The sequence below is a fragment of the Antedon bifida genome, chromosome 8 (assembly GCF_963402885.1).
Source record: "Antedon bifida chromosome 8, ecAntBifi1.1, whole genome shotgun sequence".
NCBI classification, from domain to species: domain Eukaryota; kingdom Metazoa; phylum Echinodermata; class Crinoidea; order Comatulida; family Antedonidae; genus Antedon; species Antedon bifida.
In genome coordinates this window covers 5,201,777-5,225,324 of record NC_136233.1, presented here as the reverse complement: position 1 = coordinate 5,225,324, position 23,548 = coordinate 5,201,777, and the positions used below count along the sequence as shown (strand labels likewise).

General features: G+C 31.2%; 1 protein-coding gene across 2 annotated transcripts in view; it reads left to right on the top strand.

Moving 5' to 3' along the window:
- Positions 1–1,462: 1,462 nt before the first annotated feature.
- LOC144850804 (1-phosphatidylinositol 4,5-bisphosphate phosphodiesterase gamma-1-like) overlaps positions 1,463–23,548 on the top strand; it is a 48,177-nt gene continuing 26,091 nt past the window's right edge. For both annotated transcript variants that reach the window (XM_078708252.1, XM_078708253.1), the window contains exons 1-12: positions 1,463–1,736; positions 5,481–5,630; positions 7,285–7,378; positions 9,037–9,084; positions 16,143–16,224; positions 16,934–17,014; positions 18,434–18,471; positions 19,360–19,411; positions 19,714–19,821; positions 20,548–20,663; positions 21,474–21,559; positions 23,149–23,269. In XM_078708252.1, coding sequence (XP_078564378.1) covers positions 1,496–1,736; positions 5,481–5,630; positions 7,285–7,378; positions 9,037–9,084; positions 16,143–16,224; positions 16,934–17,014; positions 18,434–18,471; positions 19,360–19,411; positions 19,714–19,821; positions 20,548–20,663; positions 21,474–21,559; positions 23,149–23,269 — 1,217 coding nt within the window. In that variant the 5' untranslated portion in view covers positions 1,463–1,495. The remainder of the gene's footprint in view (positions 1,737–5,480; positions 5,631–7,284; positions 7,379–9,036; positions 9,085–16,142; positions 16,225–16,933; positions 17,015–18,433; positions 18,472–19,359; positions 19,412–19,713; positions 19,822–20,547; positions 20,664–21,473; positions 21,560–23,148; positions 23,270–23,548) is intronic.

The following is a 23,548-nucleotide window of genomic DNA, read 5'->3' as shown; positions in this document are numbered from 1 at the left end:
TCACAGCAACAAAACATCTCCAATCTGTTGGACCAACAATAAAAATCTGCTGAGTTTTATTTTGATTTAAAATTATATTTAAATTTTACTCGCACGAATAATAGTAGTAAAAGTAATAGTTTTCATTTTTGCATTACTACACATAACCAAATTGGCACCATTTTCTCTTATGTTTTATAATATCTTTAACTGGTTGTTTGCAATTTGTCCTATTTCTTCTGCCAAGACATGACAGTTTATTTCCTCGCTGCTCGATTGTGATCTAGTCGGAAATTGCCAAAATAACTTGGTACCTGATATTCACATTTGCAGGAAATGACATTTTGCTTCATTACGTCTATTTTTAGACAGGATAACATTTTTATTTTCTGGGAAGTCTGGTTTTCTGATGACTGTTTATTTTGTCTTTTTATAAATGAAAACATTAAAAAAAATAGTTTTTTCTATGGAAGTGATTAACTTGATTAAAACTGCAAAATAGCTTACACTATTCAAAGTCTATTTTTTACCATACAGTATATCCTCTGGTATAATCCCACCGACCTACAACATAAAATTGGGCCGACTTTAGGAGGTGGGACTACAGTATACCCGGGGAAATCCTGGTTCAGAAAAAATGATTGGTAAGTATTGTAAAAACTCATCTGAACTGGCTAGAGAGAGGCCTACATCGAGAACAAAAGTCATTACTGGGACTATAGCCTGTTTGTGAAATTGGACATAAAGTAGGGGTGGGAATAAATCCCGAAGTGGGATTGTTCCCGAGGATATACAGTAACCTTCATGTTTTGGGGGAACAATACATATTTAATTAGAATGTGATTTGTACCCCTTTCATAGTGAACTAGCAAACCTAGTTTTCACTGTTAAATTTGGATTTGTGGTTAGTATGAGTGGTGAAAATCAAGAATTCCTGTGTTCAAACTCTGGGGTGAAACAGTTTGAATGCTCTCTAGGGTGTGCAGACTCCTGAGACACACCGTTGGTCAAAAGGTTTAATATCATTGCGCGATCATTCATTGCTTTAGTTGTACAGAATTTCTTGTTGGTGTAAATGGGCAGCAACCCTGGAGAGACTCTGGGATAGTATTCGCCATTTAATAATTTCATTCCTACATTCAGCTTCTAAATAGTATAAATCAGATAATATTTAAATATAAAATAGATGTAGCCTATATTTTGTAAAACCTATTGTTTAATAACATAGGATAAAATAAATAATTTCTTGGTAAGAAATTGCCACATACAAGGTTAGTACGAAAACTACAACTCAGTGTTGTGCAACAGAGTAGATGTGTGATTTAAAAATGGCATGTCTGATTAGCTGATTTGTTGTGCAGAAATTTCCTCTTTGTGGTGACCTGCTCTTTTTAAAATAAAGCTGTAGCAGTACATACTGTAGATCACCTAATTTGTCTAGTGATAACAAATAAACAATATTTTATTTTATCATTACAGATTAACTTTGGTATTATCTTGGAAGAAAAATATAAAGATGGCTAGCTATAACGGTGCTACTACAGATTCGGTGATAGTAGTGGGAAACACTGTAAAGTGTTCACCAAGACTTGATGGGAAACCAGAGAACATTCAGTACATCAAGAAAGAGTTTATTATGGGCAAAGTGATGACAAAGTTCTTCCAAAAGAGACGGCCCGAAAAAAGAACTTTTGAAGTAGTTATGGAGACAAGACGACTGATTTGGCGGCGCCAGATGGGTCGTGTTGAAGGATATAGTAAGTAAATACAGTATGTAATTGATCTTTTGCTTTACAATCCAACTGACTGTTATAGGTCTAGTAGACTTTCAGTTGTAAAATGAATAGTTTATAAAACCTATAGGAGAATGAATAATTCTATGCCAATGCTCACATGGAATATAAATGTTTTGTAGGCTACAGTATTAAAAATGAGAGCAAAAAAAATAGCTTGCTAGCCAATGGTTTGCCCCAATGCATTTGTATACAGTATTAACAATCACATTAATCAGATAATTACATAATACTTTGCTTTGTACAGTTACATTACTGACACGGATATAGTCTACATGCCAATACTCCTGTTTTGGCCAGGAGACTCGCCATATTTTAGACTCGTCTCCCAGCATAACATTAAGGCTCCCTGTTTTCCACATTTTCTGAATTTGTTATGTATAATGTGTATTTTTCTGCATTAAAAGAATAAATGTCACAATCAAGCGAATTTACGATATTTAAGCCATCTGCGGTTATAATTTATTGATTATAATTTATAGATTTTTTTTTCGAATGGAAAGTTGATTCAAATCACATAAATAAAACTGTAGGTATAACACTGTATTGGTTGGAGGTTTAGTTTACAGTTTTAGTACACAGTACAGTATGTTTTTTCATCGTAATTATATATTAAATTGAATTGATAGTACAATAATAGGAAGACCATGTGAAATCATGTGTTCATTTTGTTTTAATTAGCTGCCAAATTATGAAATGAAAATTGATGGAAACGTATTATGAGAGATTTAAACTAAATTTAATTAAATGTTGTCAGTAATGTAAATATTGGTGTCTGTTCTGATTGTGTGTATGATGACAGAGATGAATTGACACTGCAGTGCATCCTGCTAATTGGGGTTTTTTTTGGGTGAATCAGATCAAAGTCTATGGCCAGCAACTGATGTTGGCTTTACAACCCTCTCTATCCAAACAACAAACAAGCCAGAAAGGCAGGAATATAAAAAGTTCTGTAAAATGAGAGTTGTTTTTTGTTGCATAGTTAATATTAGTGTTAACATTGCCATTTATGCGCCCGTAAACTGATTGAAATGATCTCTAGATTTCTCTAGAAGGCAAAGCTTCTAGGGCCGATGCCCTCTCAACAGACCGAGGGCCCATGGTGGCCCCCTGTCCCCCAGTCAAATGTTGCTCACTTCGCTCACAAAACACTCATTACTGGTTGACCTTCCCTGATTTCATCGCTGGTTGTGCCCCTGAATTGGCCGTTTATTTGTGAGAGGCATTTATTCAAGGGAGGCGTTCATTTTTTTCAGTGTAACTGTAAATGGTAACAATAACATGAAATATGAAAAAATGCAACAAAATAACATCAAGTGATAAAATAGAGTAAATAATTGTCACAGAATTTGTGATAAATTGTAGATCATGTATCATCTACTACAAATGCATGTTGCGTTTATTCAAGAAATTTAGTTTTCTTTTTTCCAGTGGCGTTCGGTTTTCGTAACAACTGACTACTGTTGATTCGTGAAAGTTTAAAAATTCTCTGGGTGTGCTGCTGTATGTATTGTATACAGACTCTAAAGAATAAAGATCTAAACCATATGGTACAGGCTGGCTATTACCTTCAAATAAACAGACATTTGAATAATATTGTCTAGTTACACTATAGTTGATATGTTGCAGCATGTGAAAAAAACTACAATACTAACAGGCAGTAATAATATGGTACAGTACTGTTTCCAAGGTTGATTGTATACGGAAGTTCTTTTCTTCCTCTTTCTAAATGTTAAAGTTTGTATCAATAAATGATTACTTTCTGTTTTGATTTTGCTATTAATCAAATATCATTAAAAAGAAAGTGTATAATTTGTACTGTTCAAATCTATATCTGTCTAGTATGATCTGTATTCTAGCTAATTAATGTAAATCCTGTAGCTTTGATGAAATAAGTTCCATTGAGTAATAGACACCATCTGACACTGACAGACTTTTTATCCATTGAATTTGGTTCCAATTCAGTTTTCAAATGTATTAAACCTGTTTTCACTAGTCAATGTATTAATTAATATTTAATTTAATTAAGGATTAAAGATGTACTGTATGTCCACCTGAAAAAATAATTTTTGTTGTTGCATATGCAATTTAAATGTCACATAATAGTTGAAAAAACTGTAATTTTATGCATTTAAAAAAGTCAAATTGGCTGCCAGTTTTTGGTTGAATTTAACCATTTATTTTGTCATTTTAACTGAAAACATTAACTTGTTTTCAGTTTTTTTCCCAAGGAACTATAAAATGGCCAATTCAAAGTCTGATTTTATTCATTTTACATTTTTAATGTTTTTGGGGGAACAATACATCTTTTAATAGTTTATACTGTACATGTGTTTTTATATTTCCATCTTCCACATGGGCTTTCCGTGACAAATTTTAATCCTGTGACTTTTTCACTTCGGTGAAATTGGTATTTCAAACAGTTTATACAAAACAAAAAAATCTCTACAAATCAGAGCTCAGGAAATGTTGATGAGCACTCTCTCATCATGCGTGATAAAAATTAAATCGCGGCTATTGCAGTAGAAAATAATAAAGACGTAGCGCAATTTTTACTCTTCGAATACATTGGAAATTTATTCTTTACATGTTATCTTCCATGCATTTTGTTTCTAACCATCTGAAATTTAGAGAATTGGCTGACATTTCAGCTATTGACACACAGTTTTTACACTGACATACTGAAAAGAATGTTTTAGTGCAACACAGACATGTTTTTTTTAGATAATTTATTTAGCTAATGATGACGATAGTGCATTATGTATCTGATGTAGTATTTATTAATGGTGTCTTCATATCAATGTGTAAAGTATAACCATTGAAGAATAATTTAGATATGTCCTCCATAGTATAGCAACACATAATTGCATACAGTAGTACTGTACTAATAAAATAATGGAGAGAAAATTATTTTTCATTACAGAGTACCTCCTAAAATACATTATGAAAATACATTAAAAAAAAAAAATTCCAAATGCAAGAAAAAACAGTACTGCGTTTAATATAGCATTTAATCTATTGTGTTCATAGACACTGTATTATCTTTGTAGTTTGGCCTTTAGGAAACAGGAAGTGAACATGTTATACAGTATACCAGGTTTACTAGTTTTTGTACTTTTATCTCAATTCAATAATATTAATTAAATAATATAAATGATGGCAAGAAAAGTAAATACCGGGAGGGTGTGAAGAAAGTCAGCAGTGTGCCATTTGAAGTTAAAATGATAATAAAACTAAGTGCAGAGTCAACTTCAACAAGATTAAAAACACTAAAAAGCAATAAAGAAACATCTTCCTCTCAAACTTGCATCGGATGGGTTGGGTCTTGCAAAAGTGAATGTGTTTTCTGTGTTACCTGATGGATGTGGTTCTTTAAACAAACATTTTCTGCTCAAACTTCAAAAACATAAGTGCATCGGATGGGTTGGGTCTTTTCTGTTTTACCTGATGGATGTGGTTCTTCAAATAAAAATTTATTTTCTCAGAATGTATTGTTTTGTATGAAGATATTAGGGTAAATAACTGCTAGTGGGCAGTTTGACAGTATACAGTATTTTACAATTGTAAAGTCACATTTATTCATGAAAACTAGGTTATAAACAAGACTAAAATGAAAATACTCTAGATTTATATTTAATTTTATTATTAATATATTTTAGTTCATTTTAATAATATGAAAAATGACAATTTACATTACATTCTTTTTAGTTGATATTAGTGAAATCAAAGAAGTCCGACCAGGGAAAAATTCCAGAGACTTTGAGAAATGGTCAGAAGAAGCACGCAAGATCGATCGTAATCTATGTTTTGTGATATATTACGGGTCAGAGTTCAGGCTGAAAAGTATTTCATTGGCTGGTAATTATAATTAATTTTTTCTTCTGATTGTATAAAAATAAAAAATTGACAAACAATTGTTACAATAATCACATGGCTAATAAACGTTAATTTATTGGACGATTGTGCGTCATATTTTTACGCTCATATTGTGATGTATTTATATATATATATTTGTCAGTGTAAGATTGGACAATGCAACGTCCCTAATAACAACAATGCTTTGCTCTTAAGATCCACATGAAAATAGAACTTCACCTTTGATATTTGTTCCATTCCACTCATAAACAATCATTTCTATACTGTATTATAGTTCCAAAAGGAAATATTATTATGATTGAAAATGTCTTGGTGTACAATCAATGTTTAATACAAAATTTAGACCAGACACAGTTTCTCACTGCAAACTATAATTAATTGCTATTTATAGTAGTTAAAAACAATTTTCAATTAATTTGAAATTTAATTTAATTATTGGATTACAATTTAATTATTTAAATTAAAGTAAATATCAAAGATCAGCGAAGAATATTTCATTGCCATCCAATCAGATTTAAATGAAGTGAGTCAATTCTACTATGTTTTGTTGCAATACACCTACTGTACCTGAAATGTACATGATGTCTATCTTACCAAGATGTAATAGTAGCCCTTTAACCTGGTATTTAATTTAATTGTTCTTAATTATTTTTATATTATATTTTAATATTTTCTACATAATACTGCATAGTGGAATTCCTCAAATTTTCCTTTGTTATCTAGTATATGATGCTTGAAAAATCTAATTTTAATTGTAGATAATTTGCCCATAAATTACAGTAATTCCTAACAAGAACACATAGATGCTTTTACAGTACATTTTATTTTAATTCATACCTGTAGACATATCTAGTGTAGGTTTTCAAAAGAGTTAATAAAATTTCCTAACCTAAAAATTGGTTTTCATTGTTAGTACAATTGCAATTCAAATTGTACTATTCTGCATTTCTGTTCACCAATACAATTTTTAAAAGACATGTGATTTTTCACCAGCAAGAAATTCTTTGGGAAATCCCCTTCTTCAAATTACCATTGCAGTGGTAGTATTAATAAAACAGCATTCTTTAATATAATTTATTAAGCACTTCTGTTACTGTAATGAAAATGCAGCCCAGATTTATTAAACATGTTTTTGTATTGAGCAAGCACAACATTAGGTTGTTTTAGGGGGTTTGGTCAAAACTGTTTAATGTAAAAAATGTAAAAAAGGTATTAATTAATAACATACATTCACCAATAAATCATGATTTTGATACACCTCAGAAATCACATCCTGCTTGAAAAAGGATGAATACCCAAGATTCCCTGGAACTATGGCAAATAATAGTATTTTGCTTTAGAAACTCATCTGTGATATGGATTATTTTCAATTTAAATTCAATTTTTGTTTTAGAACAAGTCCATATCAACAATAATAACAATCCATCAACAATAATAACATACAATATTATTATACTGAGACAGTATGACTTAAACAATAAAATCTTTAATAACAAAATGGAGCATTTACTAAATTTCTTGCATAGAGAATTACCTCTGATGCGTAATGATCGATCGACTCATTTATAGTCGGTTTTTGTGACACTGATTGTTTATGATTATTGTTAATATAATATTTAATATTTCTAAATATCAGCTTCAAATGCAGATGAACGTCATTTCTGGATGACTGGACTTGCCTGGTTACTAAATGACACAATGAAAGCAGGCCATTCATTACTAAGTGAAAGGTAAGAAACTACAAAAATTGAAACTTATTTCAACTCAAGTTCAATTTTTGTGCAAAAAACATGATACAATACTTAAAGATGTATTGTCCCCCAAAATCATGAAAAATAAAGATTTTTAAAATCGGACTTTGAATAGGCCATTTTGCAGTTTTAATGAAGTTGTTCACTTCCATAAGAAAAAAAACGGGGGAAAAAAATTATTTCACCTATAAAAAGACAAAATAAACAGTTAAATTATCCAAAAACTCATTGTCTTCAATTTGACCATTTTTTGCTTTAAATTACATTTTTCTCAGGTAAATAAATTTTTTTCAGACCCAATTTTTTGTGAGAGTGAATAACTATTATGTGACATTAAAATAACATATTCAACAAAAAAATTTAAAAAAATATTTTTTTAGGGGGACAATATATCTTTAAATTTAGGATAATAATAAATACAAATATTAATGTACAGCAAGAAAATAAAAGGTTAGTTTTGTGAAATCAAACACATCGACACGGAGCAGTCATTTGTTTTGTTTCCAGACCATTGAAGTTGCCTTATTGATTTAATTTAATTTTTTAAATGTTAACCGCTAATAACAATGTAATTAGATTTGTCATTTATTTTGGGATCTGATCTCCAAATTTGTCATTCAGTCAGTTTTGAACACCAATAGTCATATTATAACAACACAGTTAAAATATAATTCGTAAATATTCAATATGTAAAATAATAAAAATGTTGAATTGATTAAAATTCAAGAAAGATGATAATAATAGGCTTTATTTAAACACGAAAACTTGGCTCAACTAGCAGTTGTTTTTCTGCAAGGTCGTGTATAAAAACAAAAAGTTCACAAACAAAAATCCTAACTACAATACATTATACTGAAAATATAAATACTAATTATGATTATGTGCACGTACATAAATTTGTCTTTACACAGACGAGTGGTAATGGTAAGTGCATGCTTTTTACACGTAGAATCTTTCCTTAGCAGATTTTTCTCTCAACCCCAGTCTGCTCTGCATTTTGTGTAAATGGTCATAAGAAATAACATAGTGACATAGATTATTTTTGTTTCCACTTACCGTTTTGTCTGTGTAAATTGGCCCTAAATATTAGAAACTCCCTACATTTATCCTTGTATCTTTCAAATGTTTTACTAAAAGCAAATGCACTTAATAATAATAATAATAATATTTTTTGGTTACTCTCCTTTAAAATGGAGAAACACTAAGAATAAGAGGTTCGACCCATATAAAACGTTTACAAAATATAGTCATACAGTAGTTACAATAGACACAAAAAATTCAGACTTAATTTTTGATTTGCCACATAAAGAGTTAACTTGATGCATTTAAATTTCACATCATTCCAGGTGTATTACTTGCTTTATTTATTATGTTTGTTTGTTGCCATGGTAACGTCCACAATTTTCAAATTATCGTCCTACCAATCTATACCAACAGACTATATTGATTTTCAGAAAAATTGATATATTTGTGACATTTATTAAAATGTTGAGTTTTCCGTATACTATATAGTCTTCAATATGTGCTAAAATATTAAATATCATGCCCTTCTTTGCTCTCTGCATTTTGCCAAGTATTTCGCTCAATTGCTTCATTTATACATTGTTGTTCTCATCTTTGTGTATATTTTTTTCTAGATGGCTTTATAAAGAATTCTTTGATATGGGCAAGATGCGAAGTGACACGTAAGTGGAATTCAAAACTCCTCTTCATCTTTCCTTATGTCTATAGGCTGAGTTTGCACGATAGATATTAACCTAATATTATGTGACAAATGTGATGTATTATGATTTTGCATTGATGTTACTGTCCTTTTGTCCAGTAATTGAAATTGAGCACCAGATTTTAGCACCTATGTTTTTATTTTCCATTTTCATACCCCACTATGGGTTATTGTTGTTTTGTATAATTTGTGTGTATATAAATGTTTTAATTTTCTTTCGAATATATTACATTATTGTGTTTTGTGTGGAGCGTCCTTTGGACTGAAGAAGATACATAGGAAACAAATCATCAGTACGCTTCATCGTTGTTAGACAAGAAAAACAAAAAAATAAAATACTTTGTCAACACAATTTATTCTGACAGTTTTTATTAAATTTACTATATAAACTAAATAGGTTTTTACTTTTTCTAATATTTATTTTATTTAATATTTAATTTTTATGTTATATAATTTTTATTTGTTTATTTCAACAATCCTAAAGAGTGTATTAGCTCTTTAACTAATACATGAAATATACTGTGGTTACAACAGACAATCAAAGTAGCAAAATCAGAAACAAAACATTTAAAAGAAATCTGTTTCCCAGTTTGTTTTCACATTTGTCTATAAGATAATCTCTTTGATGTAAATCTATATTTTCAAATATTTCTATTGAATAGACAGTAAAAATCAAAGTTTTGTCTTTTCCCCAGTAATTTCAAAGAGTTCTTTATGTCTCATAAAACACCTCCCTAATGTAAAATATTGTCTTATGAAAATGGTGTTATTTTTCACCACATCAATAATGTGTATGATGTGGTCATTGTATGCTGCAGTATATATGTGCGTGTGTCATTATAAACACATGCAACACTGGTTCCATATGTGGTTTATGAGTTTTAAGATGCCTTTTCAATCTTTAATGTTTAAACATAATCTCGACCATAAATTAGCAAGAATGGTATCTGTGTTGCTTTCTTTATTCCACATTTCTATTTAATTTTCATTTGTAACTAGATCTGTATTCGTCAATGTAGATGATCTATTTTTATGCTCGGCAACATATGTGCAGATGTGCATAATATTTTTTTTAAACCAAGATATTGGGAATTTATTATACAGTTGAAACTTCAATAAGCGACCATCTCCCGTAAGGGCTACCCATTAACGGCCGCACTTTGAAAAGCCTGTTTGTTCTTCCTATCTAATTAATGCATTTAGTACCTCCCGTGCCACCTTGACCTGTAAGAGGCCGCTGCCACTTTTTTTTACTAAAAATTTGATTTTTACCTCCCGCAAAAAAATTCATATTGATATTGACAACAAAAATACAATTTGGATATGTATTGTGCTTTATGCTTTATTTCGAAGTGGTTTTAAAAACATTTCTGTGAAGAACATTCATGTGTTTTTAAGATGAGATGAGAAAACTACATAGAATTTGACCGACTATTTTTATATGAAAAAGCTTTTAAAATTTGTCTGAAAATCATAAATAATAATAAACCACCTGATCATAAACAATAAAATACAATTAGCTGGAGAATTTAAAGGCCCGGTGCGAAAAATACTGTGCATAGCCATAATACATGACTCCCGTAAGCGTTCACCCTCAGGACCAGGAAAATTGGCCGCTTACGAGAGGTTCAAATGTAGTGACAAATTATAACTAGGAAAAAGTATATATCTGTATGACTGAAATGTTAGAACAAATACTGTACAGTGAAGAAGAATGGCCGTGCAAATATGTTAGCTATTGGTTTATTTTGACAAGAAGCCAAGACTGAAAATTAACAGTGATGGTCAGCCTGTCTATTGACCTGTGTAAACCTTCTTGCCCTATATTTTGTTATTAATAGCTTAGCTGTTCTGTTCTGGCTCCACCCTTTTGCCTGCAAGGGTGGTGCTGCATTAGGCTTGAATACTATACATTTACTAATCACAATTTACTTGAAGTAGCATAGAGATCATTTTTAATGTCACTTCCCTTTTTATTAAAAAAAATTAGGTTTGGTGTTTTTGGCAGCGGTTAATAATTTTTTATTGGCCATCATTTAATTTTAACTGGCCCTGCTGGTTTTGGACACAAACAAATGTTATAATTGTGATTGTATTATTTTATTTTCAGAAAGACAAAAATCCAACAGAAAAAGTAAGGTGTTTAAGTGTCAGAAATGACTGCCTTAAATCTCAAACCATTTTCTCTTACATAAGAATTGTTTATATCTTGCTCAAACTTCCTCGTCCATCTACTTTATTATCTTCTTATATATATATATTGTCACACCTCCACCATCATTTCCATCTTACCACCAATTGGTCACCATCATTGCACAACCATATTCACCACTACCACTGATATCACACTACCCAATCACCACCATCTACCATCATCATTATAAAAGTCAAACCACCACTGATATGGTCTACTGACTGATGACTGATATCATATTCACTGCCATCCACTATCATCATTACTACCTTTCACCTTATAACAAGCCATCATTGATATCATTACAGTCACCACCATCACAATCACCACTACCACTGATACACAGTCACCACCAACCCACTATCACAATCGCCACTACCACTGATACACAGTCACCACCAACCCACTATCACAATCGCCACTACCACTGATACACAGTCACCACCAACCCACTATCACAATCGCCACTACCACTGATATCAAATTTACCTCCATCATCCACTATCATTACTACTACCCACCATCATCAACATCCACCATCACCTATAACAAACCATTACTGATATCATCACAGTCACCACCATCACAATCGCCACTACCACTGATATCACAGTCACCACCATCACAATCACCACTACCACTGATATCACAGTCCCCACCATCACAATCACCACTACCACTGATATCACAGTCACCACCATCACAATCGCCACTACCACTGATATCACAGTCACCACCATCACAATCGCCACTACCACTGATATCACAGTCACCACCATCACAATCACCACTACCACTGATATCACAGTCACCACCATCATAATCGTGACTACCACTGATATCACAGTTACCACCAACCCATCATCAACATCACAATTATGATAAGAAATGAACACTGATATGGTCACCATCATCATTGATATCAAGGTTACCAGTACTCTACCTGCACTGTCATCATCACTGCTACCTCTGCATAAACCATGATAATCTTTTCGATAGTACAGGCCATGGTGAAAAACTTGATGATATTAATAAAATCAAGATCATTTTCTGAAGAATACATACATTATTCTTAAATTGGATCTAAAGTAGTAGTTTACATTTACAGTATTTATACTTGAACTGAGTTTTAACTACTGTATCTCTTCACAAATTACTTTGATTTTCAGGCCATTTTAGTAACAAACCAAAAGTGTCATTTTGAAATGATGGGGGAAATCTTAATACAACTGGATACAATTCCACCACACAAACCAGTTGAGTGTCTTGCAATATAAAATGTATTTGATAATAATTACACTATTTCATGGAAGAAATCTGCTGCATAGTCTAGGCTAGCCCTGACTTTAAACCCACAAAGATTGGGCTCAAAATGACACTCCTGGTAGAACACATTCATAGAACATAGCATAGAAACCATGTGATCATATTATTTTAATTTGGTAGAATTAGAAAAGTATGATTTTTGTCCATATTAATATCATACATTCATGCGGTTTAAGATTCTTTCTTAAACCCAAACTCAAATACATTACATTCCTATTTTTTATTTAATCATTATTTTCAAAATACGCCATAATATCTGTATTATTTCAACATTTAAGAGTCGCGGCAAAATGGTATTCCTTTAATTAAACAATTGAATAGAATAAAAAATAATGGTGATTGAGAGAAGAGGAGGGCCAAAATAAGGACCACCCAATTAAACTGTTAGTAGTGTAATGTACTTATAAATACATTTGGTAAAAATTATTATAAATTTATACGAATATGAAATTAGAAAGCAAAAGGAAAACAATGTTTAATAGATTGTAGAAGATAAGAAGATGGTATTGTGAAGGTAATTTACAAATGGTTGACCTTTTCAACACTTATACTGATTAATCCAAAGTGTTAACATACTTGATGAATTTTCCAAGGAATTGTTAACAACAGTATAATTATTCAGATAATGTAGATATTCCTTTTACTAGCTACTCATTTCATAATTATGTTTTTATTTAGTGTCCTTCAACTTAAGGTACAAATACTTAAAATTTAATTACTGCACAGGCTTTTAGCAAGAACTCTTTTATCGTTGGGAGCAATTCTGTAACCTTATCCAGAAGAAAAAAAATGAGTTACTCTAGACTAGCAGATAGACAGACATCTATTAGTTGTATCTCCTTTATTTATCTTTTGGTAAAATGTTGCATACCATAAATACAAGCAATTAGTATTGATGTGTTCGACTGGTGGTATAGGTATATCAGTCGCAATCCTTATTCCTGTATCATAATGACAACAATAGACCAAATTCAGCACTATACACACACTTCAGGTCATGGGGTAGCTTATAGTACATTAAATTTCTGCAATCTTCTAACCAGTAGATTACTCACATTTTTATGAACAAATATTTTTCAATGAATAATGCCTCATAGTGGATTAAATGTAAACTTTCTATAGCATTTCTGGATACAAAAACATGGGCACACATATTACGACGTTCATTTTACTTTAACTTAGTCCTTGTTATGAGTTCAAATCTAGTTTTTATCTATCATAAGTTAACTTATGGTAATTTTTCAGAACCTGAGAAAACTTGGAATAAAATTAGTAAACCCCAGGCCTTGTACTTATGACAAAAAATCTTATTCTTTTTTTAATTGAAAATAAATGTATTGCAGTAACTTTCTTTATTTCCTTCAATATATACTATACTGTAGTTATTAATATCTAATTTACATTCTTATATCCTGATCCAATAAAGCTGTAATGTTATTTTTTATAACAATTTATTGTATTAAACTTATTTTGTTTAGTGCTTGTTAGTGAAGAATTAACAACATCGATCAATGAAAAAATAAAATGATCAATTTTGACAATTTTTAAAACTCTAGTATAGTATACATAAACTGATTTATAAAGTTTGACTGTTGTATGACTTTAATTGTAGTGCCATACACTAATCATCAAATGCAGTGTCCATGTGGGTTGCACTAGTCTTTTCCCAGCTCAAACAACAAGTAATAGGCCTTGAAAATAAAATAACATAATTCTGTAGGCCTTTAATAACATAAATACAAAGGGGAGATAATTTTTAAACTTTTAATTACAATACATAGATCAGCAGCAAACCAAGTGGCAGGAAACCAAGCCTTAGCAACACAACAGTAATTCATTTTGAAACCTAAACATACACATCCTGGTTAAAAAATACTTATGTTGCTGACCTATTTTTAAAGTAGTATGTATTTATTTTCTAAGAAAATATAAAAATATAGATAGACATTTTGTATGGTCACCCAAAACATTGAAAATGGCCACCTGTGAAAAACACTCACAGGTGGCTTGTGTTTTATAGACATAGGTGACTAAGCATGAATCATTCTATTGATTGTACTTTAAAGTTTTTACTAGCTGGTTGTAAACTTGCATTACTGAGACATCGTAACAGCAAAGTATAAGATCTAGGGTATGTTGAGAGAGTCTTCTTAGCTAATGCAAACGGTACGGTAATTTGTTGTATTAAAAGTCATATCCAGAAACAATGATCAACAATTCAAATGTATTGCGATTAAAACCAAAGTTTCATCATTATTACTGTACGTTCATCTCCCGGTCCATGCGTATAAAGTCGATTCATTTCAATAGTTGGTGTTTGACCAAAGGTAAAAATCAATGACACGTTACAGATTAGCGTTAGTTAATTTGCCCTCTTCTGCTAGCGTTATAAATCCCAGATGTGAGGCAACTATTCAATGCTCACCGCAGCCTAGGTTCAGACACAAAATACTGTATATGTGTACCATGTGTGTTTTGTGAAATAATATTCTTGTGCTTTAGTTTCTATGAGAAAATGAGATTGTTTGCAATCCTTTGGGAACAGATTTGCAGTTGTGTTACTGTTTTAACTTGCAGTATACTTACACACTGCTATTTATAATTGAGATCATTTATTGTCTCTGTAGTGCAATCATACAAAATTGACCAATGAATGTAGAAGTAAGGCCTGGGCATTTGCCTAGGGTAAAATTCAGCATTTTGATGGGATTGATCTGTTATCTTTTGAATCCATACTTAAGGCAAATGTAGTGACAGAAACATATCATATTTACTGTAGTTTTATAGTTTGCCCAAGTCATATGTAAAAAGATATTTTTACAATTGACAATTGATAAAGTCAATCAGTAATAACAAATTTGAAGCCTAAGCCTAATATAACTAATATAAGATAAATAAATTTAAAAAAGTGATGGAATTATGTACAGGTATTGGTTATATAATAATATTTTCTGTATTCATTTTTTGTTTGTAAAAGATAGTGTCTCTGAACTGAAATGTTGACAACTATACTATTTTAATGCACCGTAGAGTTGTGGTTTTGCTTTAATTTGAACAATGAGAATTAAATATTGTCATTTTTAATTTTCAGAAAATTATATATTAGTGATAGTAAAATAAACTAATAAAATCCTGAATTTTTATGTAGTCTTATTATATTGAATTCATGATCACAAAATATTTCACATAATTGAAAAGATATTGTAAACATGAAATGGATGATGATGATAGATTGTTTTGTGCTATATCAATAGCATATTGATTAAACCATCTAAAATGTGACATTCAGCAAGCGCCTTGTAGTCACTCAAGTAGCTTTAAATATATTTGTCGTGGGTAACCACCAGTATGGTTGGTAAGGTTTCAAACGAACCTGACCACTTTTCACAGAGGCCTTTGACAACCCTGTGGTTCAATACAGAGATTATTCTCTTTTCCTTCTTGGCACTGTATTTTATATCATTTAATTACAATTTTATTACATTTTGTTTTCTTTGCAGAGTTTCACTGAAAGATCTTAAGTCATTCCTTCCAAAAATAAACTTGAAAATGAATACCACCAAATTAAAAGAATGTTTTAATGTGAGTATTTAAACGTATTTAACATGCATAATTGATCATGTTTCTGAATTTGAAGTAATAATCACACACTGATAAACAAGTTACTTGGGAAATGAAATGCACCAGAATGCCATTACCATATTTATTCAAATAAAATAATATAAAAAATAACTGTTGACAGAAAACAATCATCTATTAATGTGTTATGGTTTCAAGATTAGGCACATGGGGGAACGAAAGTTCTTGAAAGCTTTCTTGGGTTAAAAGAAATAGGAAATGTACTTTTAAGTAGAAGTGTACATTAATGCTTCATTACTATCATAGCTGGATCATTAAATATTCTCCAAGGGAGTTGACTATGGTTTGAATTGTGCTGCCTGTAATAAAAAATAAAATTGATATCAATGAAATATCGCCATTATTACCTATAGTGTGATATTTTGTATGTACAGTACTGATACAAGCCCATAGCCATGATTGCTGGTTGGAGAGGTGGTTTCTCTAGTTTGAAAAAGACACTTTAGAAAAAATATGTTTGTTTGTACGGACTTGTAGGCGGGCACTGTATGAACATCCATTATAATAAAATGGTTCCACTCATTATATAAAACAAATTATTTTAAGAAAAGTACTGATAGTATAATTTGTTTGATTTTGAAAACTAGGATGAAGTACTGTATTGCTTTAAATCCATACTTACTGTAAGTCTATATGGGTTTTTTTTTAATAGAATGTTGATCATTGGAAGAGAGGAGAGTTAGGATTTGAGCAGTTTGCTGAACTTTATCACAATTTGATAGACCAACCAGAGGTAAAAATATGCTGTAATGATTTTATTTTAATAGTTAAAGATTAGTAGTAAGTAGTACTAGGGGCGCCATAAACCATAGCCACTTTGGTTTGATGGTGCGATTAGCAGAACAAGTCTTCTCTGATAATAAATTCCCATATCAATATATTATTAATACCAATTAATATTTTTATGACTTCAATGAATGAGAATATTATATCCATTCCACGAATACAAAACACATAAATGTCAAAGGTGAGGCCCTCGTCTCATAATAGAAATACAGAGCTAAGATATTGGCTGTTGAGTAGAGCCATTATAGACAACACGTTATAGGTTGATTTTTAATGCGTATCATTCACTAGCCTAGCTTTGCACAAAATTGTCAAAATCTTGACAAAAACCTGAATCTGCAATGTGTAATAACAGGAAGGTATACCTCCCTGGTATTACCAATACATGCAACACATATCAATTACCTCGTAATCGTGAGTATAGATCAAAATAATGCACGGCATGTGATACTGTGATAATTTCAATTTACCAATCAAATAAATTTAATTGTTAAATGACTTTTCATTGCATAAATAGAATAATCTATGTTGTTTTCAGTTGAATATATATACTGTGGATACTTGAAAGATGATATGGTTTTCATATAGTTAAACCTTGAACTGTGTGTTATAGGCAGACTAGCCAATAATGTTAGTTTATGTTTCATTAAAATGAACAATCTAAGTGAGATACTAAGTAGATTAGATATTGGGAACAATGACCAATTTATGGAAATTTAACCGGCCTTACAAAATATGGGTTATAGTTTTAAGCTAATAGTATTATAAACAGCATTCTATTTGCTGTTTTATAAAATTGATTTAGATAGAAGATAGATACTTTATTTGGGTCTTGTACATTTTATTCTTTCTTTCTTATTTTATTCATCCTATGTGCAAATTAACAGTTTGGTAAAAATAGCTAAAATAATAATATAATTATAATAATTATTATTAATATATTATAAATATATAATACAACAAATATGTTTATATTATTAATACATTAGACAAAAAAAAATACACTTGTTAAGCGTCACCACCCCCTGATTTTCGAACCGCCTCTGTTTTTAATTTTTAATTGACAAATTACGTAAGAACAATAATATTGCATTAAATGGTTTTCTTGAAGTTGAAAGTGTATGTTGTGATTCACTTCTTCATGTTTAAAATGTCAATGTCAGTTTATTTCAAAATGGTACCAATTTCAATGACCTATTATAATATAGTACTTTAAGAGGAAAAAATTTAATAAAAAACAGGTTGACATTTACAAGTATATTTTTTTTTTTTGGACTTATTACCTTTATATTGAACAATTGTTTCACAGTATATACTTTTTTATTTATACTTATTATATTATTATTTTCTATTCATTTGTTTACAGATATCTGAAAGATTCAATGAATTATACACTGATGGGGAGTAAGTATTATTTGTATGAATTGCTTCAGACTAATTTTTGAAGCTAGTGTGATTATGGAGTGGAGTTGTGGAATGGTGGATTGATGGTTATGATGCGTGGCTACCAATCCAAAGGTCCAGGGTCCATCCATCCATCCACTGATAAACTCACCCTTCAATAAACTTGGCAAATTCCCCATCTTTCCTTTGGAATGCACTACCTCTTGGGGTCTGTTTCTGCTGTGTAGCGCCGAATAAACCATGTATTCCAAAAATAGATTTAAATTTAATTTGTATTGACTGCATTTCTGCTCAATTTTTGTTCCAAAATCAAATCAAACCAACCTATAGGGTTGACTGTTTAAAATTGGACATTTTAGTCTATAGCACCCTCTTATTTTAGATTTTGGCCCAGTATTAGTTTATTTTGCTAAAATAAAAACAAAATACATCCTCTTCATTAGTTGATGATTTGCTTGGCCAACAAATTTAGTTTTTGGCCATATTTATAATTTGTTTTTGAGTCTATGATGTTTCTTTTCATACCCACTGCTATAGTAGTTATTTTTATTATGTTTATTTTTAAATTTGTGTACCACAATTTTAGCATTTAAATGATACTTGATTACCTTTGCTGGTTAAAAATAAACACACAAATAGGATGTTTATAAAACAACAATTTATGGCTAATTGTAAATTGTCTCCTTGTATTTTGGCTATTAGTATGCAGTGTAATGTATCACATCATTTTATACACTACAGTATCTGTCATAATTGATTGACTGTTAAATTGCAATATACACACAAAATATGCAGAAATTCACCAATGAAACTACTGTGTCAATTATTCAAAGTTAGCACAATCTGTGACTATTATGTAAATTTGTGTGTTTGCTTTTTTTTTCACAGGAAGCGAGTAACAGTTACAGAGTTTATCAAGTTTCTGGCTATGGAGCAAAAGGTAATATAGCTTCAAGTGTTATAGATGACAGTTTTCTAAGAAATGTAGCAAAATTCTAACAGCCAATTTGTACTCAATTACAAGCCTGAATATAATTATAGTTAGCGTAGTAGTGGTTTTACATTCCCACACAAATGATAAGGAAAGTGGGTACTTTTCATTTATATTTATTTCAATAAAAAAAGAGTAATTCAACAAATGAAATAAACTGTTTACTATGAGATTAGCAGAGAAATACCCTAATAGCTTCTATAATTATAGTAAAAATGCTTGTATTATAACAGTAAAAATATATATTTTAGGATGCATTGGCAAATCACCCAGCTGTGGTACGACAACACATGAGGTCATTTCTTGAAAATCCAAGTAGGATGTCCCAAGATCAGGATCCATATTTCACAACTGGAGAGGTATGTTTGTAGTAAATGTTAGTTATGGTAAACTTTGCGTGAACTTGCGTACGTATATGTAAGGCCATGTTTCCGCAGGCAAAACAAAAATTATCTGTTAATTTAAATTGGGTCTCAATTAAAGAATGAAGTGCACATGATCAGTCATACCGAACAACCAAGTGCCCAATCACAATGCAATAATTTGTCCTTCAGGTCAAAGGTTAAAACTTATCGCATTTATCCGATTTGAATGAGATAATTTTTCTCAAGCGTAATTGGTTAAATCCTGTCTCCACGCAGGCAGTTTATCAGTTAATTATTGGTTTATTTTTATAAGTCAAAGTTTGCAGAAATTGGAACAATTTATGCAGAGAGTACCTCCTTTGCACTCTCGTAATTATTCGGTTCTTATGCAAGTGTGTGAAGTGTTCAAATAGAGACTTCGAACAGATTGGTCACAAATATATCATTGGTCAGATGTGTAAGGGAGATATTATATAATGAAGCTATTATATAACAAAGTATTAAAGTAATTAAATGTTTGCAGTACATCATTTAGATTCATAAAAAAGAAATTGAAATTTAGAATGGATTCTGGATTCAAGCTAAAACTGACTCAGAAATCACACTGTAACCACAGATCTTGCTTTACATTCAAACCTTTAAAACCAATATTTTAACAAATTAACAGACATTAGACATCATTTTTATAATAATCAATTGTGTAATTTCTTTCTTTTCTAGTTTCTTGACTACTTGTATTCCAATTCAAATAGTCTATGGGATGAGCAACACGACAAGATAACAGATAACATGGATCAACCAATGTCACATTACTGGATTGCATCTTCTCATAATACGTAAGTTTCATATTGAATTATTAGTTTTATTAGTAATATTAGTATTATATTGAAACTTATATACACCGTCTAGTAATAACTAAATGAGCCTACAGTAAAGATGTGAAAATAGTCTCAGGTCGTGTGAAATAGCTCAAGATTATCCTACATATATATGTAATGCTGCTCTTTCCTTGGTTATGTGTATATTTACCTAACCCACCTATCTACAAGACATTCCACTAATATTTAAGTTTAATATATTATAATATAAAACAGGCAAATGTAAGGCTATAATGTTATTATGATTCAATGTTTTATCTGTATAAAATCATATTTATACATTCTGACTTGAGATGGAAAATGAATTGACCAATCAAAATTAATAGATAAATAAATTATGAACCAATAAAAAATAAGTAGCAAACATAAGCAACTAACAGAACAGGTCACCTATCTACTGTTTTTAAATCTTTTTAATCAACAACAAATTCCTATCTTATATTACACCAATAGAGATTGATGTCAGCAGGAAAATTGCATATACAGTATCTGAAGCATGAGTTTAGAAAAACAAAAGCAATATTATTCTTATTTTTTAAATAGAGCAATCTTCCAAACTACTGTATCAATAGCAAATTTAATGTTATTGATGTTACCATGACGATGATACATGGGAAACAATGTCTTTTGTACCGTACATGATTTATGAAAATAGAGAATTATTGAGTGTGTTAAATAATAATAATAAAATATTATAAATAATAAATAAAATAACAAATAAAAAAAATCTTTAGTGATATGTGTTAATAATATTGTTTTTGAATGAAGGTATTTAACAGGTGACCAGTTCTCTAGTGAATCTACTTGTGAAGCTTATGTCAGGTGTCTAAGGATGGGATGCAGATGTTTAGAGTGTAAGTTATCTGAATGCCATGCGTAGTCAACACAATTCTACTCTAAGGCTATGTTCAGACCCATGGCGTTAGACCGTTTTAGCGTACAACGTTACTAGCAAGGTCACATTACAAACCGCAGAGAAAAAATTGAGGTGTTCAGACCCATAGCGTACGATTATCGTTACAACGGAAGTGCGTCATTGTATATAGGCCTAGATCTCAGCCCTACAATTATGACAAAATTTGCCGTAAATAAAACATACCTCAGCATTTATTTAAGAAAAATATAGTAAAGCCAAATTTCTGTTTCTATTGTTTTATTTTGTAGTAAAAAAAACATTTTCCCCAGGCTCTTGTGTTACGAAAATAAAGCAGGCCTCCTAATGATGAAAGATGGAGATTGTGTTAACCATGTGGGTGGAAAAAATTGATTGTGATTAGTCCAGACCAGTCAGTTAAAAAAAAACCCTTAACTTGCTAATAAAAATGACACAGCTCCCCTTGTTTGTTTACTGAATTTTTTAGGAGTTAGGGGGTTTTCAGCATTAAACTTGTCCAGTCTAGTCTGCCTTGTATATATGAATGAGTGACTTGATGTCCCACCACGCTAGTTTTTAGCTTGAATGAAATGCGTGAATGGCTCTTAGCTAGGCCTAAAAGGGGACAGGATCGTAGTCACTATGTTTAAATACAAGGTGCATTTATTTATTTCATTTGTTAGAAAATATAATGGTAATCAATTGATACATGTAGTTTGTAGCCTAGTTTTTTTTAACAGTTGTATTTGTAGCCTAGTTAAGTTAGGCATTATTTATTCTGGCCGTTTTGTTGTTGAAATCCATCTCTCACACATTGACGATACAAGATGTCAGCCTAGGTCAAACCTTGTTTCGCGTCATAACAGGAAACGTTCTGATTGGATACAACGTTGACTTACAGTAGCGTTGTACGCTAAAACGGTACTATCAACCGTTTTCCACTACAACGTTACAACCGTTGTACAACGCGTTGTACGCTAATCCCCAACTGTTCAGACACACATTCTTTTAGCGTCGTACGCTAAAACGGTCTAACGCCATGGGTCTGAACAGGCCCTTAGTCTGTGAAAAGCACAGGAACCCTTTTCATGGATATTTTAAAACTACAGTAGAACGTCTCCTTAGAGACAACATCTTTTTGGACACTTTCCCATGAAACAAACAAGGGGCATTGCATGTTTTCATACTACATCCAACACCTATTATATTAAGTGGACACTTTGTTTGGTCCTGATGGTGTCTCCTTATATATATATTTTTCTATTCTTTTTGTTTAGTTGTACAGTATCTCCATTGAGATCCAGTCCCTGATACCCACAGCATTGTCTTTTTTTTCAGTCATTTTCCATTGGATTGCAGCTAGCTTATCAATTCAGAAATAGAACGCGAATTGAACCATTCCGCTGGCACTAAATTCCTTTCCATATGTTTTTTAATGTATTTTCTTTTTCAATTTCCATGGTGATAGTAAACATAAACAGTATTTTATAGAGGATTGCACAATTTTGTGATAACCGAAAAGAAAAAAGTAAGGAAATCATAATTAGTCTTAATATTTGTATATTTCAGTGGACTGTTGGGATGGGCCTGATGGACTTCCCATTGTATATCATGGTCATACACTGACCACTAAGATACGCTTTTTAGATGTTCTTATCGCAATCAAGGAACATGCTTGGATTGTTTCAGAGTAAGTGTTTTTTTTTGGCTGTATAAAATGAACAATAAAAAAGTTGTAGCCATGTAACTTGCTAATCATGGCAATCTAACAACAGGATGCTGAACACAACTTGCCAAGATAGGAACTCGTAACAGTACTTTGATCTTATGATTGACTGCGGAAAATTCATAGTTACGGTTACAGCACTGTACTATCTACCTATTCTCCAGCACGCTATCTATTTGAGGAAGCCAATTGGCCAATCGAAAATCAGTCAAGCGTTTAGGGGATGTAGAACTGATCATGTTG